The 20,529-nt window shown below is 36.5% G+C and overlaps 1 protein-coding gene across 1 annotated transcript; it reads left to right on the top strand.

Moving 5' to 3' along the window:
* Positions 1–1,430: 1,430 nt before the first annotated feature.
* Positions 1,431–20,055, top strand: LOC109001247 (DDB1- and CUL4-associated factor 4-like). The gene is made up of 13 exons (XM_018978446.2): positions 1,431–1,619; positions 1,765–1,889; positions 3,724–3,867; positions 6,956–7,086; positions 7,459–7,689; positions 8,228–8,406; positions 8,809–8,909; positions 9,432–9,587; positions 10,402–10,457; positions 10,553–10,610; positions 18,805–18,925; positions 19,005–19,115; positions 19,278–20,055. The coding sequence occupies exons 1-13, from the start codon at positions 1,610–1,612 to the stop codon at positions 19,394–19,396; spliced, it is 1,542 nt and encodes a 513-aa protein (XP_018833991.2). The 5' UTR covers positions 1,431–1,609; the 3' UTR covers positions 19,397–20,055.
* Positions 20,056–20,529: the final 474 nt, after the last annotated feature.

Raw genomic sequence — 20,529 nt, 5'->3', positions numbered from 1 at the left:
CTCCCGTCTCGTTTTCTAAAATTATTTTCTAAAGTCTCACAACAAGGACGGGCGTTACAGAATATCTTGATTTTTTTATAAAATAAAAATTGATATTTTTCTAAATGTAATATGAGTTTTCTTCATATTTTATTACTTTTTTTTAGTTTTTTATTACACTTAATATATGTGTATTTTTTCTGCATTTCTTCATCTTTATTAATATTTAATTATCTCAATGCAAAATTAGGTCTTGTTTGTGTAACAAAATATTCTCAGATATTATTAGATTTTTTTTTCTCAAACATCAATAAAACATAAAATATTTTTCAATTTTGAATATTCAAATTTTTTATTTAATCATTACCTAATCATTATCTAAATACAAAATCCAATACAACTTTATTTATTTATTTATTTATTTTTGAAGATCAATATAACTTTATTAAACTTACAAACAAAATAAAAAAATAATAATACAATTTTTTCAAATTTTTAAATAAAAATAATATTCAAATAATTTTAACTTTCTAATATTTTTAGTAAACTTTTTCTTTTCTTTTTTTCAAAATCTAATAAAATATCTTAACTCAAATTATTTCATTACTATTTTTCAATTCTTTAGGTTGTGTCTGGATAGTGAGATATTTTCAAGTAATTTATGAATAATAATAAAAAAATAATAATAGAATATTGAATAGTAATAAAAAATAAGTAAAAAGTAATAATAAAATAATAACTAGTAATGAAATATTATGAGAATACTTCTCAATATCCAAACTAGGCCTTAATGTCCAAACGAGGCCTACTAATGCAAATGAAGAATGTACGAAAAGAGCGAAGGGCTTTTTTGGAGAATAATATGAGATGAAAATTTTTTAAATAGTAGTAAAAATAATTTGTGAATAGTAATAAGATAGTTTGAGTTAAGTATTTTTTAGATTTAAGGCTAAACGAGACCTACTAACGCAAATGAAGATTGTACGAAAAGAGCGAAGGGCTTCTTTGGAGAATAATATGAAATGAGAATTTTGTAAATAGTAGTAAAAATAATTTGTGAATAGTAATAAGATAGTTTGAGTTGAGTATTTTTTAGATTTTAGAAAATAAGAGATAAAAAGTTGAATAAAAAATATTATAAAGTTAAAATATTGTTAGAATATAGTTTTAAAATATTATTTTTTTAGATTTGAAAAAGTTGAATTATTTTTTATTTTTTGTTTGAAAGTTTAGAAAAATTTTAATAATTAGTATGAAAATTTTGTATTTGAATTATATTTAAGAAGAAAAATTTTAAACATAAGTTTCATACTCCTGCATATTATTTAAAAATATGTGATTTTATTTTTTAAATAATGTGTAGAGTATGAAGATTCTATATAGTACGACTCATTTGAGAATAAAATTAGATGAAATGATAATAATTTTGAAATGAGATTTGTTTCCGAACGAGCCCTTCCACTTTGGGGGACGATGGTTTTGATTTGTTTGGTTTCACTCCACCGACTCAGCACTTGCAGCAACACAGGCATGTTTTGATTTTGACCTTTTCCTCTCGTTTGACGCCTCCGCGACCTCCTACAACAATTTTCTCTCTTCCTCTCTAGCTCTAGATTACCAGGCCGAAGCTATGCCACAGCGTACTCCTTCTTCCCTGAATACCTTTTATCTTATCATACAAAAAAAAAAAAAATCGAGTTGTTCTTTTGTTTTTCTGGGTTGCTTGAAGTTCAGGTTTTGTTTTGATTAATGGTAATAATGATGTGATATATATACATATGGCAGATCTTCCTGGGTTTTATTACGATGCACAGAAGAACCGCTACTTCCCTATTAAAGGTCCAATACCCGGATCTTCTCGTGCTTCTTCTTCGACTACTGCTCCAGAATTAGCCCAAAAGTCGACACGGGTATGCCTTAAATAACTTTGGGTATCATGGGGCTGTACTTGTTAATATCAATGACAGGGTACAAGGTATATCTTTTAGAAGAGCTCTATGTGGGCATAGGTTTAATATGTTAAAGCTCAGAATATCTTGTATGGCTAAGAAAACGTTGATACTTATTAAAAAAAAAATGTTGATTCCCCCCCAAGTTTCGTTCACTGCGAATTAGGTAAAATCTTTCTTTTTTTGGTTGGTGGTGGCTTGTGGTGTCGTAGCATTGGTAAATGGAAATGGCATGCATACATTTAAGCGGTGTTTCATTTGAGACGTAAATAAACGGTACTTTTTTGGTATAAAATTATTACGTTTTTAACCAACCTCAACTGGAAAAGCTTAATTTCTTAGAAACAATGAAGCATTAAATTGTTTGGCATAAAGTATCGTTAGGGTGTAGCCTAGTGGCCAAAGGATAGATCTGGGACGACCTGTAGAGTCAGACATCCTGAGTTTGATTCTGTACTGTCCCGTTTGGATGGTGAAAGTGTTATCTCATCTCATTATTACAATTTTTCCAAATTTATATACAAAATATAATAAACAATTCAATTTTTTTAAATCCTAAAACAATAATAATATTCTAACAATATTTTATCCAACTTTCAACTTTCATTTCAACTTATATCATCTCAACTCAATAAGAGTTACTTTACATTAGCTGATATACGGTTCTGGTTCTGGCAGGTGGTATTGTGTATCAGGGATTTACGTCCTAGGGGTGGGTCCAAAAAGCCTTGTATTGGTGAGGTTTTGTCATAAAAAGTGTTGTAGTTTAAAATCGGGGCATATCTACTTTTTTCTTTGTTTTGATCAATGGAAAATATAATTTGGGGGAACACAATGATAAAATCTGGAAATATATTTGGTTAGGGAATATTTTCCATGACATGTATTGTTGTCTTTTTAATGAGATAACATATCATGAGTCATAATGGCATGCCAAGCTAGACATATACAACTATATGGGTTAACCAGAATCCGTTCCATTTAATCAATTGAGTCCAACCCATCAAGTCTAACACGACCTTTCTAAATAAATTGATGACATGACATGACAATAACTCGTTTGGTAAACCGTTCATGTTGGGTTGATCCTAAGACAACTCTTATGCCAACCTGGTTTGACCTGAATACTATTACATTTAATCCTTGCCCACTTATCTCATGTCGGTTTACGGGTTGTCAAATATTGCTGGAGCTAGTCGTCCAAAAGTTGTTATCCTAAAGATGTCTATGAACTTTTCTTCTAAACTGAACAAATATAAGTAACCAATCTTTCATTTTTGATTGTCTGACTTTCATTTTCCTGAAAGATATCTTGACCACAAATGGAGTATAGCTAAAGGGCATGAAAATATGAAGATCTATCAGTTGTAGTATTTGTATTACAGAGACTTTGAGTTGGCAAACAACCCCTTATCCATGCAAGTGAATCCTGCTTTGTGATGTGTTTAGCAGCTGAAAGAAGAAATTAAAATGGTGTAGCTACATATTTAAACTTACTCTTGACAGCTTTACCTCTACCTCTCATCAGTGCACAAAGGTCTAAACCTTTCCTCTTAGTGAATCATATATGTTGTTACACTTTTTTTCCTATTTATAAATAACAATGCAAGTTGCTTTTGAATGTGTATTCACAAAAATTGTCATATTTGCTTACCAGAAATCAAACTTGCATCCTGAGGCATCCAGATTTACAACTGCCTCTGCTTGGCATGTTTTATTTGCTGCTCTTGGTAGTAGTTCATTGCTTCATGTTGCCAATGAATTCTCGGGCTTATTCTGACTCATTTTATAACAGGCGACGAACTTATGCAGGAGAACTGGTGTAAGAGCGTCTAATTTGCTTCAAGTTAGGGAATTATATGGTAACATCATTCCATTCATCAAAGGAAAGTGCAACTTCAAGGAGGAATTCGAAAAGATACGAATATCACAACCCGTGGTATGTTGACTGATGATAGGTTAATTTTGACAGTATTTCTCCAGCTTTTATTCTGCTCAGTTCACTCGTGATTCTGTGCTTTTTTTTTTTTAATCAGTAATACAAGGATTTTATTTATATAAATAGGCATAGCCCAAGTACATGGGACATATACAAGAGCAACACCTAAGCATGAGTGTCCAACGATACAAGAAAATCATGGCTATCCAGACCATTGAAATCAATTACAATTGACCAATGCAATAAAGTATAAAAAAAAAAGATTTCTAAGCTCGTCCATTGACCGTTAATGATTCTCGAAGTTCTTTTCATTCCTCTCTCTCCGAAGACACACCATAGACAAATTGGGACCATTTTCCATATTGCCGCAATCTGAGTATTGCCATGTAGGCCATTCCAACTTGCTAGCAAGTCAACAACCTTCCTTGGCATCACCCAAGCTAATCCCACTCTAGCAAAGACATCGTTCCAAAGTGACATGGCCACCTCACAATGAAGTAATACATGATCAACAATCTCCCTGCTCTTTTTGCACATAAAACACCAATCCATAATAATAAGCTGGCATTTTCTTAGATTATCTATAGTGAGAGTTTTCCCCAAGAATAGGCCTAGCCCAGTATGTACAGAGACAACCCTAACTAAGAGGGTGCAAGAGATATAAGGAAATCATGGAGGGCCATGCTGTTGAAATCAACAGCATTGGACCAAGTACATTATGTGCTAGAAAAGAAAGCTATAAGTTCCTCTATCGATCTCTCCTTGTCCTCAAATGTCCGTGCATTACGTTCCTACCATAGACACCACATGATGCACATCGAATCATCTTCCATACCACTGAAATCTGATGTACCCCTCACTTTAAAGTCCTTTTTTCTCAATTTTCTTCTGTAGGTAATAAGTGGTACTCATCTATGTTTCCTCAGTGGCTATTTCCGATGCTATGTTTATAATAACACGTGAAAGTTATTGGAATCTTTGGGAAACAGATGCACGTCTAAGTATGGGCCATTGGCACCCATAACATGCATATTCACATGAAATGGACTTTAAATTAAATGTGACAGAATTCCCAGATGAAGGTTAAAAAAATCTGGGTCTTTTAAATGATTGATTTGGTCTCTTCATTACTTTTTTGAACATTGAAAACAAGAAATAAGAATCTCGGAACAGGCTTAGTGCCACTTACCCTTGTAGTGAGGCAGTGCTCCTATAAGGGGGAGGCTTCAGCTCAACCCTTGGGAGGTGAGGAATTTGCAAGGGGGAAGGCTACCCAATTATGTATCCCACTGTTCCTACTTGATTAAATGAGAGAAATATAAAAAGCAGGCATAATCCGTGGGAAATTTTGAACAAAACATAAAATGTGTTTATTAGGCAATTTAATGCTAAAATTTGTAAAACTACCATTATGGATTCATGACACACATACACTATGCAGTTTTTTTGCTTTAACTATGGAATTGAAGTCTGGTGCATGTGAGGAAGCTCTACTTTGTTTATGATTGTGCTTTTTTTCTTTGTTAAGATGTATATTAATATAAATAACAAGTACGAATGGTTGAGGAGGGGAACCACAACATACACCCTAATATAGCTAATACAAAGCAAAGAAATAAAAAAACATAAATTGGGATATGGTTCGTCAAGCCAATCCAATGCTTCTTGGCCTAATGGCAAAACAGGACAACAAAGAATCTGTGGTGGAGTGCAACAGCACTTGTGGTCCACACACCGGTTAAAATTCAGATTTGAATGGTGGAGTCGGTGGATCCATACCTTAGAGATCTAAAGTCACTAGAATTAGAAAAGGCTAAACAAAATTGAAAAAAAAGGCTGGAAACAGCAAGTACAAAAATGCGTAATAACCCCAATAGAGACTGGTCCAATTCAATTCAACCTGTTGGCCAGCCAGAAAAGTTTGGTGTCAAAAAGGATTTAGAAGCTGAGGCAAATGGGTGGTACGTAGTGGTCAAGCACGCCGAGCACAGGCGTGTGATGGTCATGTGCCAAGGAGGAGGTGGCAGTCCCCTTGGTAGTGTGCATGTAGTTAGAAGGTTGACTAAATGCCCCTAGATCTAGCCTCCAATGGCTAGAGAAAAAAAAAAGAGAAAAACTACGGAAAATTAAGAGAAAAGGACAACAAGAAGAAGGGAGATGGGAGAAGAAGAGAGTGAAGGAACAATTTTATGTGAGGGTGGCTGGTTCCTCCGGTGAGCTATTTGGGGCAGGGGGCTTTTTGCTGGGAGAGATTTAGTGGAATAGAGAGAGACAGGGTTATTGTTACTGTCCATAGTTGGGAACTTTAGGCTTTTGCTTTTTCTTTTTTCACAGCCTTTTTTAATTAATTACTGAATTAATTGCTTAATTATAAATTTTTTATTCTTATTTTGATTGTTTGACTTATCTTTGAGAATCTCTATGTGCTAGATGACAAGAGTTTCATTTTTGTCTTGTCAACAGCAATTGAATGTAACATGAACTGATTTTTTACTTGGTCTTGCGAACCTGTATTTGAGTGACAGTTTGTGCATGGTGTGCTGATTGTCATAGTCTTACACCAGCTTAATGAAGTTAGAATCTTTATGTGACCTGATTGAGATTTCAACTAACATATACTTGTAAAAAAAAAAAAGATTTCAACTAACATATAAAAACTTGTTTCAGAAAGTAGGAACTTGGAAGATAACCAAATGGGAATGAGTAGCATCACCATAAAGAGTTGAGTTTAGCTGACAGAATTAAGCACCGTTTCCTTTTTTTCTTCTTTCCTTTGTGACCTGAGGTACATATGAGCTAATGGGATCTAGAAATTTGTTTATCTGATGTTGGCTCCAGGAATCACCCTAAAGATCTCATATCAATGTTTCATCTAATACTTCAATTACATAATCTATTTTACTTAATTAGGCAGCAATGATGACTTCGTATGAGTCGTGCTTATACCATAACAATATTGTTTTAAGGTTGCTATGGCTTATATAAGGAAGTCATTCCATGACATGGTGAATTTATCTTTAAAATTGTAATTTGGGAATTTCATTCACTTTATTATTTTGTCTTACTTATTATTCTTTGAACATTGCAGGTTTGGAAGTTTAGTGAAACAGATAAGATTGCTGATGGCGCTTTGGAGCAGATGCATGTTGATGTTCAGACACCCGAGGGTCAAACTGAAGCCGATGTTTTATTAACAGGCGGTTTGAATGGCTCCTTGAGGTATAATGAAATTGCAATGTGGTGCACTTGCGTTTGTATGCTAGTACCTTTGATTGCTGTACTCTACGCTTTCGAGGTGGTTCTGTCAATTCCACCAAGTGCTTGCGCAAAATTAGCATCAAAATTATAGAAATCTGTAGTACTACTTTTTGTAGTAGACTGAAGCTCACTTTTTAGAAAAAATAAACTTATTAAATTCTCGTTCTTAGTTTAAAACATTTGCGTTTCTTGCATAGTTCTGCAAATTGGTTTTAATTAATCTTTTTGTCTTGTAAAATTTCAATTTTATATGGTTTTTCATCCAAACTATTAACTTTATAAGTAAATGAGTCCATTACAAGTTATTGCATATGAATTTTGGTACTCTTGCAGTTTTGTTGAAGTTGGAAAAGTTAGGCCAGATTTTGATTTCGGGGTGAAATGCATGCCAGATCGTGTGTGGCCTTTCAATAAAAATGACCAAGCAGATTGTGGTATGATTCCTGGGCCTATTTGTAGATCTGCCAGAGCTTCCTTATCAATGTCATCAAATGTATCTTGCATAAAATTGTTTGAAAAGCAGCCCTCTACAATAGAAGACGGTTCAAGCATCCGGGGTGCACTGTATCCTTTTGTGATATCAGACTTTGATAAACTCTTCATATTGCTTCTTGTGTTTCTACACACTGCACACTGTTAATTTCTGGAATTGGATATATTCCAAACCTTTAGTTTATCTGTCATACTTTGTAGCAGATTTGAGATCTGTTGGCTGTGCTTTCCACCTTTGGATTCATCACACTCTGAAGTCACTCTAATTCTCATCTTTCTTTTGTAGTTGTAAGGAGAAAAAAACAGTTTTACTTTTTAATTATTCACAATATGGTCTGAGTCTTCTCTTTGAGCACTGGACACAGGACGGTTATACTGTCTCTGTCTAATCCTTTTGAACTTGGGGATTTTTTGTGGGGCCCTACCATTAGATTCTTGACATGCTTCTCTGTTTGATTCATTGATTAAATAGATTATGTGGTGGAGTCCACGTTGGGCGTACCCTCTAATACTCCTGATGTCTATTATGTTCTCAGTGAAACAATCTCCATTACATTTCTGAAAGGGAAATCTACTTTTGCACCTGTACTGCCTTGACATAGGAAAATAGAATAAGTACTTTGGGATCAGAGACATCACGTGGATCTCTCAATATTGTTAAACTTGTTGAACCGTTAGATCTCAATTCAAGTGTCCCTGGCTTAAATCAAAGGATACATGAGGTAGCTTCTTTCAATTGTACCATTTGGACAGCAGATTGCAGTTTTAATGGGAGTCGAGCAGCAATTGGCAAGTTTTTTTTCTTCTGTATCTAGCCCCCCACCCCTCTCTCCATCAATGAGATTTAGTCTTTGACTCTTTAATTTAACTTCTTATTCTATCATATACAAACTTCTTCAATACTGGAGCCTGAATTCCGACATCACCGGTGGCTTTTTACTTTCCTATTTTCTAATGATAATAAGTGGGCTGTTCTTGACAAGCAATTGTATATACTTTGTTTTGTTTCCTTCTATGATGTAACAATTGACCAACTGGTCATGTAGACTTCATTCTCATGTCAAGAAACTCAAATCAGAAATAAATGAACTTTAGTGAGGAAAACTGAAGAGGGTTATTTTCCCCTAGCATTATTCTTTTGTCTAAGTTTGTAGATGCTGAAAGTATATTTTATTATTTTGGTTGTTACAGGTACTAATCTGGGAGCTGCTTTGGTGGATTTGGAAACAGGAGTTGCATCATGGGTGTTTCGTAGCAAAAGTGATGTTTTTGCACAACAGTTTGTTGAGTCGGTAATTTATGCATCATTTGAGATTCGCTAGATATTCAATTGAGGTGCCTGATCATATTATATGCATTTTTGCTTTGATGGATTTAGAGCCTTTGGATCATGGGTGATATTATATTGCTGTTCTAGTATGTGCGAATGTGATAAATTGAAGTGATGCGATCAGTCAGTATGTATCCGGATTGTCGTGTTATAAAGCTTTCATCTTTGCACGATAGCAGGATATATATCTAAGGAAAATATTTTGGGCTCTCCAGTGATGTAATCTGGAAAATTTGTTATAAAAAAATTGTCTAGGTTATTAATTGGCGAGATTGATTAATTGGTGAGGTAGATGACTGATGGTCAAACGTTGAATAACATACGATTTTGGTTATAAATATTAACTAAATGATAAAATATGAAACTAATTCTTTATAATGAGGAAGATGTAGTATATTTTCTTTTGTTCGTGTGCTTTTCTTTCTGCAGAGATATTCTTGAAACTAATTGTTTTAATGAAAACTTGTTTTATCTATCCATGCAGGGAAATGCTCTTTTATGTGGACTCAGGAATGGGGTGATTGTGACAGTGGATGTTCGTGAAAAACAGGAAGGGAATTCAGTTAGACTCATTAGTCATAGAATACCATACTCACCTTTGAGTAAAACTGTTGGAAGTTCTACTCAAAAATTGTTCAAGGTAACAAGTTTGTTTATGGGATGTGGAATTCATTTTATTGTTGCACCAGTGTATTTAATGTGATCATTTTGAGGACTTGAAGTTCTGTCAGCGAATATTTGTTTCCTTGATTTAAGAAAGAGGACAGTGCCCTGTAAATTTTATTCAAAAGACATTATTATAGGGTGTGGACATTTTATACAAGAATATTAACCCCTAGGGATTGGCTCAAGTGGTAAGAGCCTTGGTCTTGGTGGTGTGCTCCTTCCAGGTCTGAAGTTTGACTCTTGGGTGCAAACAATTTCATGAATTTTCCCATGAATTACACGAGGTGCACTTGTGGAAACTCCTTTCAAGGGCCTATGTAATCCTGGGACTTTGTTTTGGACACTCGATGCCAATAAAAATAAATAAATAAATATGCGAGAATATTCTAGATTTCCATAAGGTATCTTCTTTGATACTTATAAAAGAACGTATCTTCTTTGATACTAAATCTGTTCTTGAATCTTGACCTGCACTCATCACAAACATTTTCATACTCTGACCTGGTAAGAGTTCTCCTTCTCCTTCTCCTTCTCCATGTTTGTAGTTTAATCCTATGAACAGAACCTGACGAGGTCACTGTACAAAATATGGGTGCTGCAATGATTCTGTTTTCTGTGGTTGTTTACTCAGGTTTCCGAATATTGGCATCTTTTTCATACTTTTCTTATGATTTTTTTCCCTAGAATGTCTCTGCTTATATTCGAAGAACTATTACCGTGGATGCCAGTTTATAGATGCTTTTTTAGATGAATTCTTGGGTAATGGAATTGGATAATTTGTTGCGCAGGTCCTTGGGAACATTGATTCTTCATGCACCATAAAAATGCCTTCATCTATTTCTTGGTCAGTGGGCTAAACACGTAATGGACTTTTTCTTTAATCTCATTTAATGTCTTTTGATAATGTTTTTAACTTTGACTCTGGTTTCCAAACTCTAGTTTGGTATCGCTTCAATATGATGACCATTACTTCTTGGCAAGCTCCATGGATGGATCGGTTAGTATTGTCTTTTCATATTGACTCCTTTCCACTTAAAATGTGCTTGCATGAGCATGGCAATAAATATTGAATTGTGATGAGTGAACGTCAAGAATCAAGACTCGAAAACAGATTTAGAAACAGAGGATACATTATTATAATCTTTTTATAACCTATAAAAAAAAAAACCAGAATACGAGCATTCAGGAATTTGATGCACTGAATTCATTGTGATTGGCAGCAATGAACTGAAGTAAGCCTTAACTGAATTTGTTTTGATCAGCATTATGAATCCTTCTCAGCCAATTGGTTCAGCCTCACGTACCCTTTTCTCCATTCAGTGTGATGTAATGTTTGAAGTACTTGTCCCCAGTTTAAATATCTAAATAAATGATAGCCCAACTAGGTTTGAGGAAAAAAATTAAAATATGGAGAAAGGAAGAGGGGTGATCTATGGTTGAAATGTTGTTGATCAGTTCAATAAACCCTTTCCTTCCCAACTCTCCCCTCCCAGCAGATTTTATCAACACTAGAATTTTCGACTACCATTCAATAATGAAAGAATGAATATACTTTCTTGTTCTCTATTTTGCTTACTCTTTGATTTTCAAGCTGCATTTGTATGTGCTCCTCCGCAAGGGTTGAGCTAGGAATCCATCTTTAAGGGGGCGGGCCTAATTTTTTTTTTTTTTATAATTAATAAGAGATTTTATTACCAAGAATAGGCATAGTCCAAGTACACAAGAAGTATACAAGAGGAAATAACTACATACACTCAAGAAACTGAAAAAAGACAAACAGATCGAGAAAATCCTCCATTCAATACAAGAGCCGTAGCCTACAAACTCAAAGTATTAAAGAAAAACTCCCCAAGTTCTCCCATCGAACTTTCTCTATCTTCAAAACATCTCTCATTCCTCTCTAACCATAAACACCACATCAAACACAAGGGGATCATCTTCCAAGTGTCACCAACATGATGTCTTCCCTCTAAACCTTTCCAACAAGCAAAAAAATCCACCACTTGCTTAGGCATCACCCAAGCAATTCCCGTTCTACCAAAAATCTCACTCCACAAAATCTTAACCACCTCACAATAAGGAAAAAGATGTTTAAAAGATTCATCACTTTTTTACACATAAAGCACCAATCTAATACACAAAGTTTACGCTTTCTTAAGTTATCCGTGGTCAGAATTTTTTCAAGAGATACCAACCAACAGAAAATGCCACCTTACTAGGCACCTTAACTTTCTAAATGCATTTCGAGGGGTAATCACTCACATCATTGCAGGGTAGTACCTTATAATAGGAACTAACTGAAAATCTGGAACTTCATGAACCCACAACAAGCTATCCTCCCTTCCTTGAACAATCTTTTAATCATATAATCTTCCAAAAAAATCTGAGACTACATTCACTTCCCAATCATGCACATCTCTCACAAATTCAACATTCCATTGAGGATTATTATTCAAGAAGAAAGAGAATCAGCCACTAGCAATCCTAAAAAGGGAAAGAAAAAACATTCTGAAAAGGGAAGGAAAAACATTCTTGAGGGCTGAATCCCCATACCATATATCATGCCAAAAATGTATCCTTGTCCCATCCCCCACCTTAAGGGCAGGTTTGGGGGGTGGGATGAGATACAAAATTATCTTCTCATCTCATTATTACACATTTTTCAAATCCTCATACAAAATATAATAAACAATTCAACTTTTTCAAATCTCAAAACAATAATAATATTAAAACACAATATTTTAAACTCTCAAACAAAACACAAAATTCTCATCTCATCCCCCAAACATGCCCTAAATTTAATATGCTTGACGAACTCCCCCCAATCCATCCTATTGGACTTCCACAAACCCACTTCATACTCTCCTCTTAACTTCATTAGAGCACCAATTCCCTCACAATCTCCCATATTTGACGTCAACAACATTCTTCCATAATGCATCCCTCTCAACATGATATCTCCATAACCATTCCCAAGAAGGACTTTATTAAAGAGCTTCAAATTCTGCACCCCCAAACCTCCACACGAAATTGGTTGACACGCCTTATTCCAACTTACAAAGTGAAATTTGTTTTTCCTTCCCTTTACTTCCCCACAAGAAATTCCTATAGATCCTCTCAATTCTATTTGTCACCCCTGCTGGCGTAGGGAAAAGAGAAAGGAAATAAGTGGGAAAATTAGACAACATACTCTTTATCAAAGTAATTTGTCCCCCCTTTAGACAAATATAACTTTCTCCAACCAGCCAACCTTCTCTCGATCTTCTCGATCTTCCCATCCCATATCAAAACAGATTTATAAGGAGCACCCAAGGGAAGACCAAGATACTTCAAAGGCAAGAAAGAGATCTTTCACTCCAAAATATTAGCCAAATCTGAAATATTGGATACGGAGCCCCACTAGAACAATTTCAGACTTGTTTAAGTTAATTCTGAGACCCGAAACTGCTTCAATACATAAGAACAAGGCTCTCAAAGAGCGAAGATGTTCTTGATTAGTCTCACTAAAAATTAAAGTATCATCAACAAAAAGATGATACTTTTAAGCTATTCCGAGACTCATATCCCATCACAAAACCCCACAAGAAACTGCCTTCTACTGCAGCTTCAATCATTCTACTCAAAGCATCCATGACTAGAACAAAAGGTAAAGTAGATAACGGATCTCCTTGTCTCAAGTCATGTGAACTATTAAAAAACCCAACCGGGGTACCATTCACCAAAGTGGAGAATCTCGGCAACGAAATGCAATGCTTGATCCACATACACCACTTGTCTCCAAAACCATATCTCCCAAGTAAGTACAAGAGGAAGTCCCAACTAACATGGTCATATGCCTTTTACATCTCCAATTTGATCAATATTCCAGATTCATCTAATCTAATTCTGATATCCAAACATTCATTAGCAATTAAGATTGAGTCAAGAATTTGTCTCCCCCTCACAAGGGCATTTTGAGATTTCAAGATAATTTTACCCAACACCACACTCATGTAATTAGCTAGCACCTTAGAAATAATCTTGTACTCCCCATTTATCAAACTAATAGGCCAAAAATCCTGAATTTCCACTGCCCCCACCTTTTTAGGAATTAGTGCAATAAAAGTAGCATTGAAACTTTTCTCGAATTTCATAAATGAATAAAATTCAAGAAAAACCTTCATAATATCTTCCCTCACTATGTCTCAACAAGTTTGAAAGAAAGCCATTGAAAAAGCATCTGAGCCTGGAGCCTTATCCCTTGCCATTCCTCTAATCACATCAAGAACTTCATCATCTTCAAAAGCTCTCTCTAAACACTCTGCACTTACTTGGTCAATGGAATAAAAAAAAATCCATCAAGCTTGGGCCTCCGCGAAAATTCTTCCCGAGACAACTTCTCATAGAAATTGACAATATGTTCCTTGATGGCCTCTTGATCTGATAGGATATTATCACCGTCATGAAGTACCTCAAAAGCATTATTTCTTCGATGAGGGTTCGCCATTCGGTTAAAAAATTTTGTACACTTGTCACCTTCCTTCAACCAAAGGGCCCGAGATTTCTGCCTCCAAGAAATTTCCTCCATTATAGTGATCTTCTCTAATTCAACCACCTCTTTTTTTCTCTCCAATTCCTTATTGGATATGTCCCCCAACAGCTCCCTATCCTCCAAACTGTTGCAGCAAAAGCTTCCTCTTATTTTCTATGATCCCAAACTCCTCCACATTCCATTTCTTCAAATCTTGTTTTAATGCTTTGAGTTTACCAGCCAAAACAAAGCTCGAAGTACCTGAAAAAGAGTACGATGACCACCACGACCTCACCCTATCCACAAAACCCTCTTCCTCCAACCACATATTTTCAAATTTAAAATACCTATGACCTCTAATTATGCCCCCACGATCCAACATAATGGGATAATGGTCAGAACACATTCTCGGTAACCTCTTCTGGCTCAAATAAGGAAAAAAAGCTTCCCAAGAAGCCGAAACTAGAAATCTGTTCAGCCTCGACCATGCCCTTTCATTGGACCACGTAAAATCCCCTTCTGCTATCGGTAAATCAATCAAATCTAGCTCAAAAATCAGATCTGAAATAGCAGTCATAGCATGAGAGAAATGAGTATCCCCCACACGCTCGCTAGGAAACCGTGTAATGTTGAAATCCCCTCCAAAACACCAAGGAACACCCCAACAGCAGCTAACACCTGCCATTTCATCCCATAAAATTCTCCTACTATTATCCACATTAGGGCCATAAACCCCTGCAAATGCCCATTCGAATCTATCATCTACACTCTTAAAACAACAAGCCACCAAAAATTCTCCCACATCGATCTATCAACTCCACTACCCTCCTATCCCACATAACAGTAATGCCACGCGAAGCCCCATTCAAAACTAATTCAACCCACCCCATACAATGACAACTCCACAAACTGTTGACAATTGTTTGATTAACAAATTTCAGCTTGGTTTCTTGGAAATATATAACATCAGCCCTCCACTTACGGATCAAATTCTTCACCCGGAGATGTTTTCTATAATCATTAAGCCCCCGAACATTCCATGAAATAATCTTTGGTTTCATTGTTAATTATTGGCAACCCTCTCCTTGCCTTTATCTCTTCCTCCCCTAGCATTATAATTAATGGAGCACGACAATCTTTTCAATTTGCTTGCCTTTTTTGAAGCGGATCTAGCCAAAGATGGTTGATCAACCTCAATTGCTATAAGAAGTGCTCTAAATTGTTCCTCAAAACCGTCACAAGAAATTCCCACGCTGTCCTTGATTTCATCCACTTTCCACAACACCCAATCATACGATTTATTAGGCCATTCAATTTCAGGAGGGATAGAACACAGCGGATCAGGATCCATTTCATCGTCTGAATCCATCAACTCCTCTGACTCACTTGCCTCAGAATCTTCCCCACCACCATGAACCACCTGCAAATCTAAGTTATTGAACTGGGTACAAGGGACCCCAAAATCATACTCCTCGATGGGCCCAAAATCGTTAACTCTCATATCCACTTCACCAACTACATCCTCCACATCCACTCCCTCTGACGCCTGCTTAGTACCCCATAGCATAACTATGAAGAAGAAAGTAACCGCATCAAGCCTTCTCTACCCTTCTCGTGATGTGAAACTCCCTTAAAAACCTTAGGATCAGAGGAAGACAACTTCCTCCCCTTCACCGGAGTGAGACTCACCACTTGAGTACCCCTAGAAGAGTTGTCAACCGCCTTCAACCCCTTCTGTCATGAAGACACATCCATCTAAGCTATCGAAGATCTAATATGAGTCTCCACACTAGTTAGATTCTTAGATCTATGTAAATGGAGAGTCGCCGTTGGAGAACTCATCGTCAGGAGACCTCTCGGAGGTTCGCTTGCCGCTGTCGACCTTGTCTGTGACGTCGAAGCACCAGTCGGAGCCCCCTTGGGCTAAGCCTCAAATCCTATCGAGCTTTTGGGACCCTGCTTTCCACAAAATGGCTTAGTCGTCCATTGAATAGGCCTATTTATTGGGCCTCTAGCCAACCCATCTCCCTTAGTAACATTAGAAGCCCTAGGTCCATTTCGCATCCCCATCATTTGCCACTTCATCTTTCACATATGTTTGGCCCGGCCCATAAGCAAGCCCAACCCCCCATCAACTTTCTTCATCAATGAATCCAACTTCTCCTTCTATCCAAACAACTCTGCCCTTACATGCCAAAGAGACCCTTCGACTTCTCCAAAATTTTGCAGCGCCACAAAAGGCCAACCATCCGACCTACCATCAAGCCGATTTCCTGCAAAGCAGCATTCATTCATTCCTTTCTTTTACTAACATCCAACCCTGGATCATCCTTCCTAATATTTCCATTTCCAATATCCTGGTGAGAATTAAAAACCTCATACGCCGGATTCATCAATGCCGACAAGTAAGAAGCTTCACGAGGAGGGATATCTCCTTTGAATGATGTATCCGAAATCACCTTCTTAACTCTGGAATCCCGAACAACACCACCATTGTTTGGATCAACTCTGTTAGGAGCAACTCTGTTTTCAGCAATAGAAACAGAGGACTTAGAATCAACGATCTCTCTCATTATCCTCACAAAACCTGCCCAACCACACCCTTTCCTCCTTTCTGGAATCACAATGATACCATTCCCCATACCATTGCCAAACTCAATCAACTTCACAAACCTACCATATGCATTTTGACACCTTTGAACTAAAAAAAACTCTATTTCGCGCCCTTCTAGTCTGATAAGATTCCATTTTACCCGATGACCTCAAACAATCCTCTACCACCTTTGCCATCCAAACAACGATACCTCCACTGAGATAAAGCGACATTGAACAACTTCCGGCTCTTCTTAGTAATGCAGAAAAAGTTGCCACCTTTCCTACTAAACAAGAACCTCTTAGCTTCTATCCAAAAACTATGATCCATCTTCATCTAACTGAAGATATAACCAAAAAGAAAGAAAAGAAATCAAAACAGAGAAACAAAGAAAGATTAAGGATTATCCCTGGCGAGAAGCGCCGGGAATGGAAGACAAAAGGTCATGCCGAGAGAGAGAGAGAGAGAGAGATTTTCAAAACATATCCCTTAATTTCCAAAACATATGCATGTTGGCCTAATTTAATAGTTAATTTGTTTGCATGATATATTTTTCCTATATATATAGTATTAAAAAAGTTCTATAAACGTCATTTAAGATTAAAAAAAAAAAAAAAAGGGGGTTATCAACATATGCACAATGCAAGGGTAAATAGCAAATGAGAGTAAAGGAAGATTGAATAGATTCAATGAAGGATTGAGAAAAGCATTGAGTTTTGGAAAACATTGTTTTATAGCTTTTAAAACTTTGTAGGTTCAAACTTTTAACTTTAAAGAAAAATTTCAGAACTTTTAAGATTAAGGCTAAAATTTGATTTTTAGCAAAAACTTGAATACATGTAATTTTTGGACTTTGGAAGAAAGCTATGGGTTACTATAAATTTTTTAGGATGAGAGGGTTATATATTATTCACCAAAGACTAACCCCTAGGGGTTGACTCAAGTTGTAAAGGCCTTGGCCTTGATGGTATGCTCCCTCCAAGGTCTAAGGTTATAATCATCTTGGGTGCAAACAATCTCTAGGGGCCATCAGATGGGGATTTTCCCTTGAATTACCCAAGGTGCACTTGCGAAAAACTCATTGCCGAGGGCCTGTGCACCCCCGGGATTAGTTGGGACGCTATTCTCGGACACCTAGTGCCAATAAATAAAGAATTATTCACCATAGACTATAACAAAGGGGCATTCGAGCAGTCAATGGCAGAGGGTACAAGGTACAAGGACTTGGAGAAGTTTGTGGCGTCAAGCAGCATCAATACCAACAAGAGAAGAGGGTGGAAGATCATTAGAAGTCCTTGGATGACTTATCAAGAAGATGGAACTCGAGTTGGAGACCTTGAATAGTGGACATCTCCCTTCATGGAATGTTCACTCTAGGACACCTGAGGACATGATGCATGCAGAGAGTTCTGGAACTTCGGGTGGGATGCAATTCTGTGAAGGGAGATGTCCCGTTCAAGGTCTCCAATACGAGGTTCATTTTCTTTGATAAGTCATCCAAGGACTTCTAATGATCTTCCACCCTCTTCTCTTGTTGGTCTTGATGTTGCTACAAACCCAGCACTAACTTCTCTAAGTCCTTGTACCCTCTGCCATTGTTTTCCTTATCAACCTATAAGAAGCTCCAAAACTGACTGCTCTGATACCTCTTTATTATGGTCTCTGGTGAACAATTACATCAAGAAAAAAGGTTGGAATGAAAATAAGCAAGAATCCCTGATTTTTCAAGGAAATCAGCACCTCCAATTTCAGCATTCAGTCTTCATTCATCATGGAAAATATCCAGAACATTCTTCCAGTTATTATCATCATTCTCCTCTAACTTACTCTACTGGAATTGTGGAACAGATACCAGAAATAAAGGCTAATTACAATTGCAATAATTTTTACACTTTTGAAGTAATTTGGATTATTCCTCCTCATCCCTCATGATGTACTATTACTGCCAGCTAAGCTAAAAATTATGTTGATCTTTAAGTCCGTATCTTGATTTCTGCATTTAATTTCAAACTGTGTTACGGTTGGTCCATCAGAAAAGAGAGGGAGGGAGAAATAGAGTTTTCTTTCCTAAGCTTCGGTTCTTTCCAGGTAAAACTATATGATCACCGTCTAATCCGGAGAGGAGCTGTGCAATCTTATGAAGGGCATGTTAATTCCCATACTCGTATACAGCTTGCAGTCGATTCATCTGAGAAATTTCTTATGTCAGGTATTTGAGTGTAAGCTATTTAACTAGTGATCAGTGTTTCTGAAATTTGAGCTTGTATCTGACCTTATATTCATTTTAGGTGGAGAGGACTGCAATTTACGGCTCTGGAGTATCAAGTCTGGTGAATTGCTCTTTGAGAATAAGTTCTCTAATTCAGTCCCTTCAACTGTGTGCTGGCGTAGAGCTGAAAGTATCTGGATTTCTTCTTAGTTTCTCATTCGATTAATATTATAATTTTCTCTCACTTTATAGTGGATATAGAGATTTTACAGGAGTTAATGCTTATAAGCTCTTTTACATGTATAAATTTTCCCATTATTGACAGAGTTGTATTGAATTCCTGCATGTGTAGGATTGGTAGGAGTTCAAGACGAGAGGCAAAGCTATAGAGAGTATCCATATCAGCAGGGCCATGGTTTGGAGGCATGGCTTGGATCTCGTGAAGGACTGTTTTACATGGATTGGTCATGAATTTGTAGTGAAGAACCAATATCAATGCTAAAGCCCTTAATTGGTGGTGAGATTTTGGTTCTGAAAGGCAGGTCCCCCTCAAGCATGCGAAGCACTACATTGCCTCTGATATGGATGAGAGCAATGACAATACCAACAGCAAACAGGGCCTTTGTGAGTGGAATCACTAGGAGATGACATGAATGTAGGCAAGTTGAAAGAATAATGATCTTGGACCAATTCATGTGAGGGCTGCGTAATTTTTGTTTGGAGCATGGAAAAACGTCGTTTTGACAAACAGTTAGATCTTCTTCAAGCTCTTGCCAAAAAGCAGACCTAGAAATTGCAGACCTGCCCATCCGTGACTGTCGGCTCTTTGTAATGAAGAGTCCAATCACTACAAAACTAGGCGGAGGATCAACGGAGAATTTAAATAACATGTGACTTTTTTCCCAATACTTCTCTTCAAACTCAAGCACACTTCAATTAGTTGATTACATTGCCTATGTAATGAAGACAACCCACTTGTGGTTTTGAGTAGTTCTTATTGTTTGGCTCAACAAATGCTTTAATTTATGAGTGTTGTAAAAGCTGCAACTATCAATACGAAACCTAGACTTAAGAGGAGTCTTGAAACCCTTGTACTTAAGACAGTCAACCCTTTGAAGGGAAGTTGTTCAGTTCTTATCCAGCCAATGCATGGAACCATCACCAAGGGAGAATCAAGGGTGCATATTATTATATTGTGATCATTCGAAGTTTTATTGCAACAAATGATTTATAACAATCCAACTTGTCTAATTGGATGAAAACGCTGAAGGAGAATTATAAGTAGGCTAAAGCAGAGGGCATGTTGGCCTGAGAATTTCATCTTTAACAGCTGTCGAGTACGTAGTTCACGTGGAAAGGATTGGCAATGTAGCTGGGCATGCATGCATGCCCATTATTCTGATAGCTTGCATATATGGAGGTTAGGTGGTCTTCCTATTATATATGAGTAATATTAAAGAGAAGTCATTATAACAGTACATATTTTATACTTATTGTGTGATTACTTCTAGTTGATTGTTTCCAATACACATTTGGAAAGATGTGTGGTCTAGATAATGTTACATCATGTGTGTAAAATGGATGCTCCTAATAATAACTTCTAT

Source organism: Juglans regia, chromosome 4 (assembly GCF_001411555.2).
Source record: "Juglans regia cultivar Chandler chromosome 4, Walnut 2.0, whole genome shotgun sequence".
Lineage (NCBI taxonomy): Eukaryota > Viridiplantae > Streptophyta > Magnoliopsida > Fagales > Juglandaceae > Juglans > Juglans regia.
This window is presented reverse-complemented; position numbering and strand designations above follow the sequence as displayed.

What these genes read in the sequence shown, in the direction of transcription:
- LOC109001247 (XM_018978446.2), top strand. An exon ending in TAGCCCAAAAGTCGACACGG is followed by an intron (nt 1,890 to 3,723) that starts GTATGCCTTAAA and finishes ATTTTATAACAG; the next exon opens with GCGACGAACTTATGCAGGAG. An exon ending in GTGCTGGCGTAGAGCTGAAA is followed by an intron (nt 19,116 to 19,277) that starts GTATCTGGATTT and finishes CTGCATGTGTAG; the next exon opens with GATTGGTAGGAGTTCAAGAC.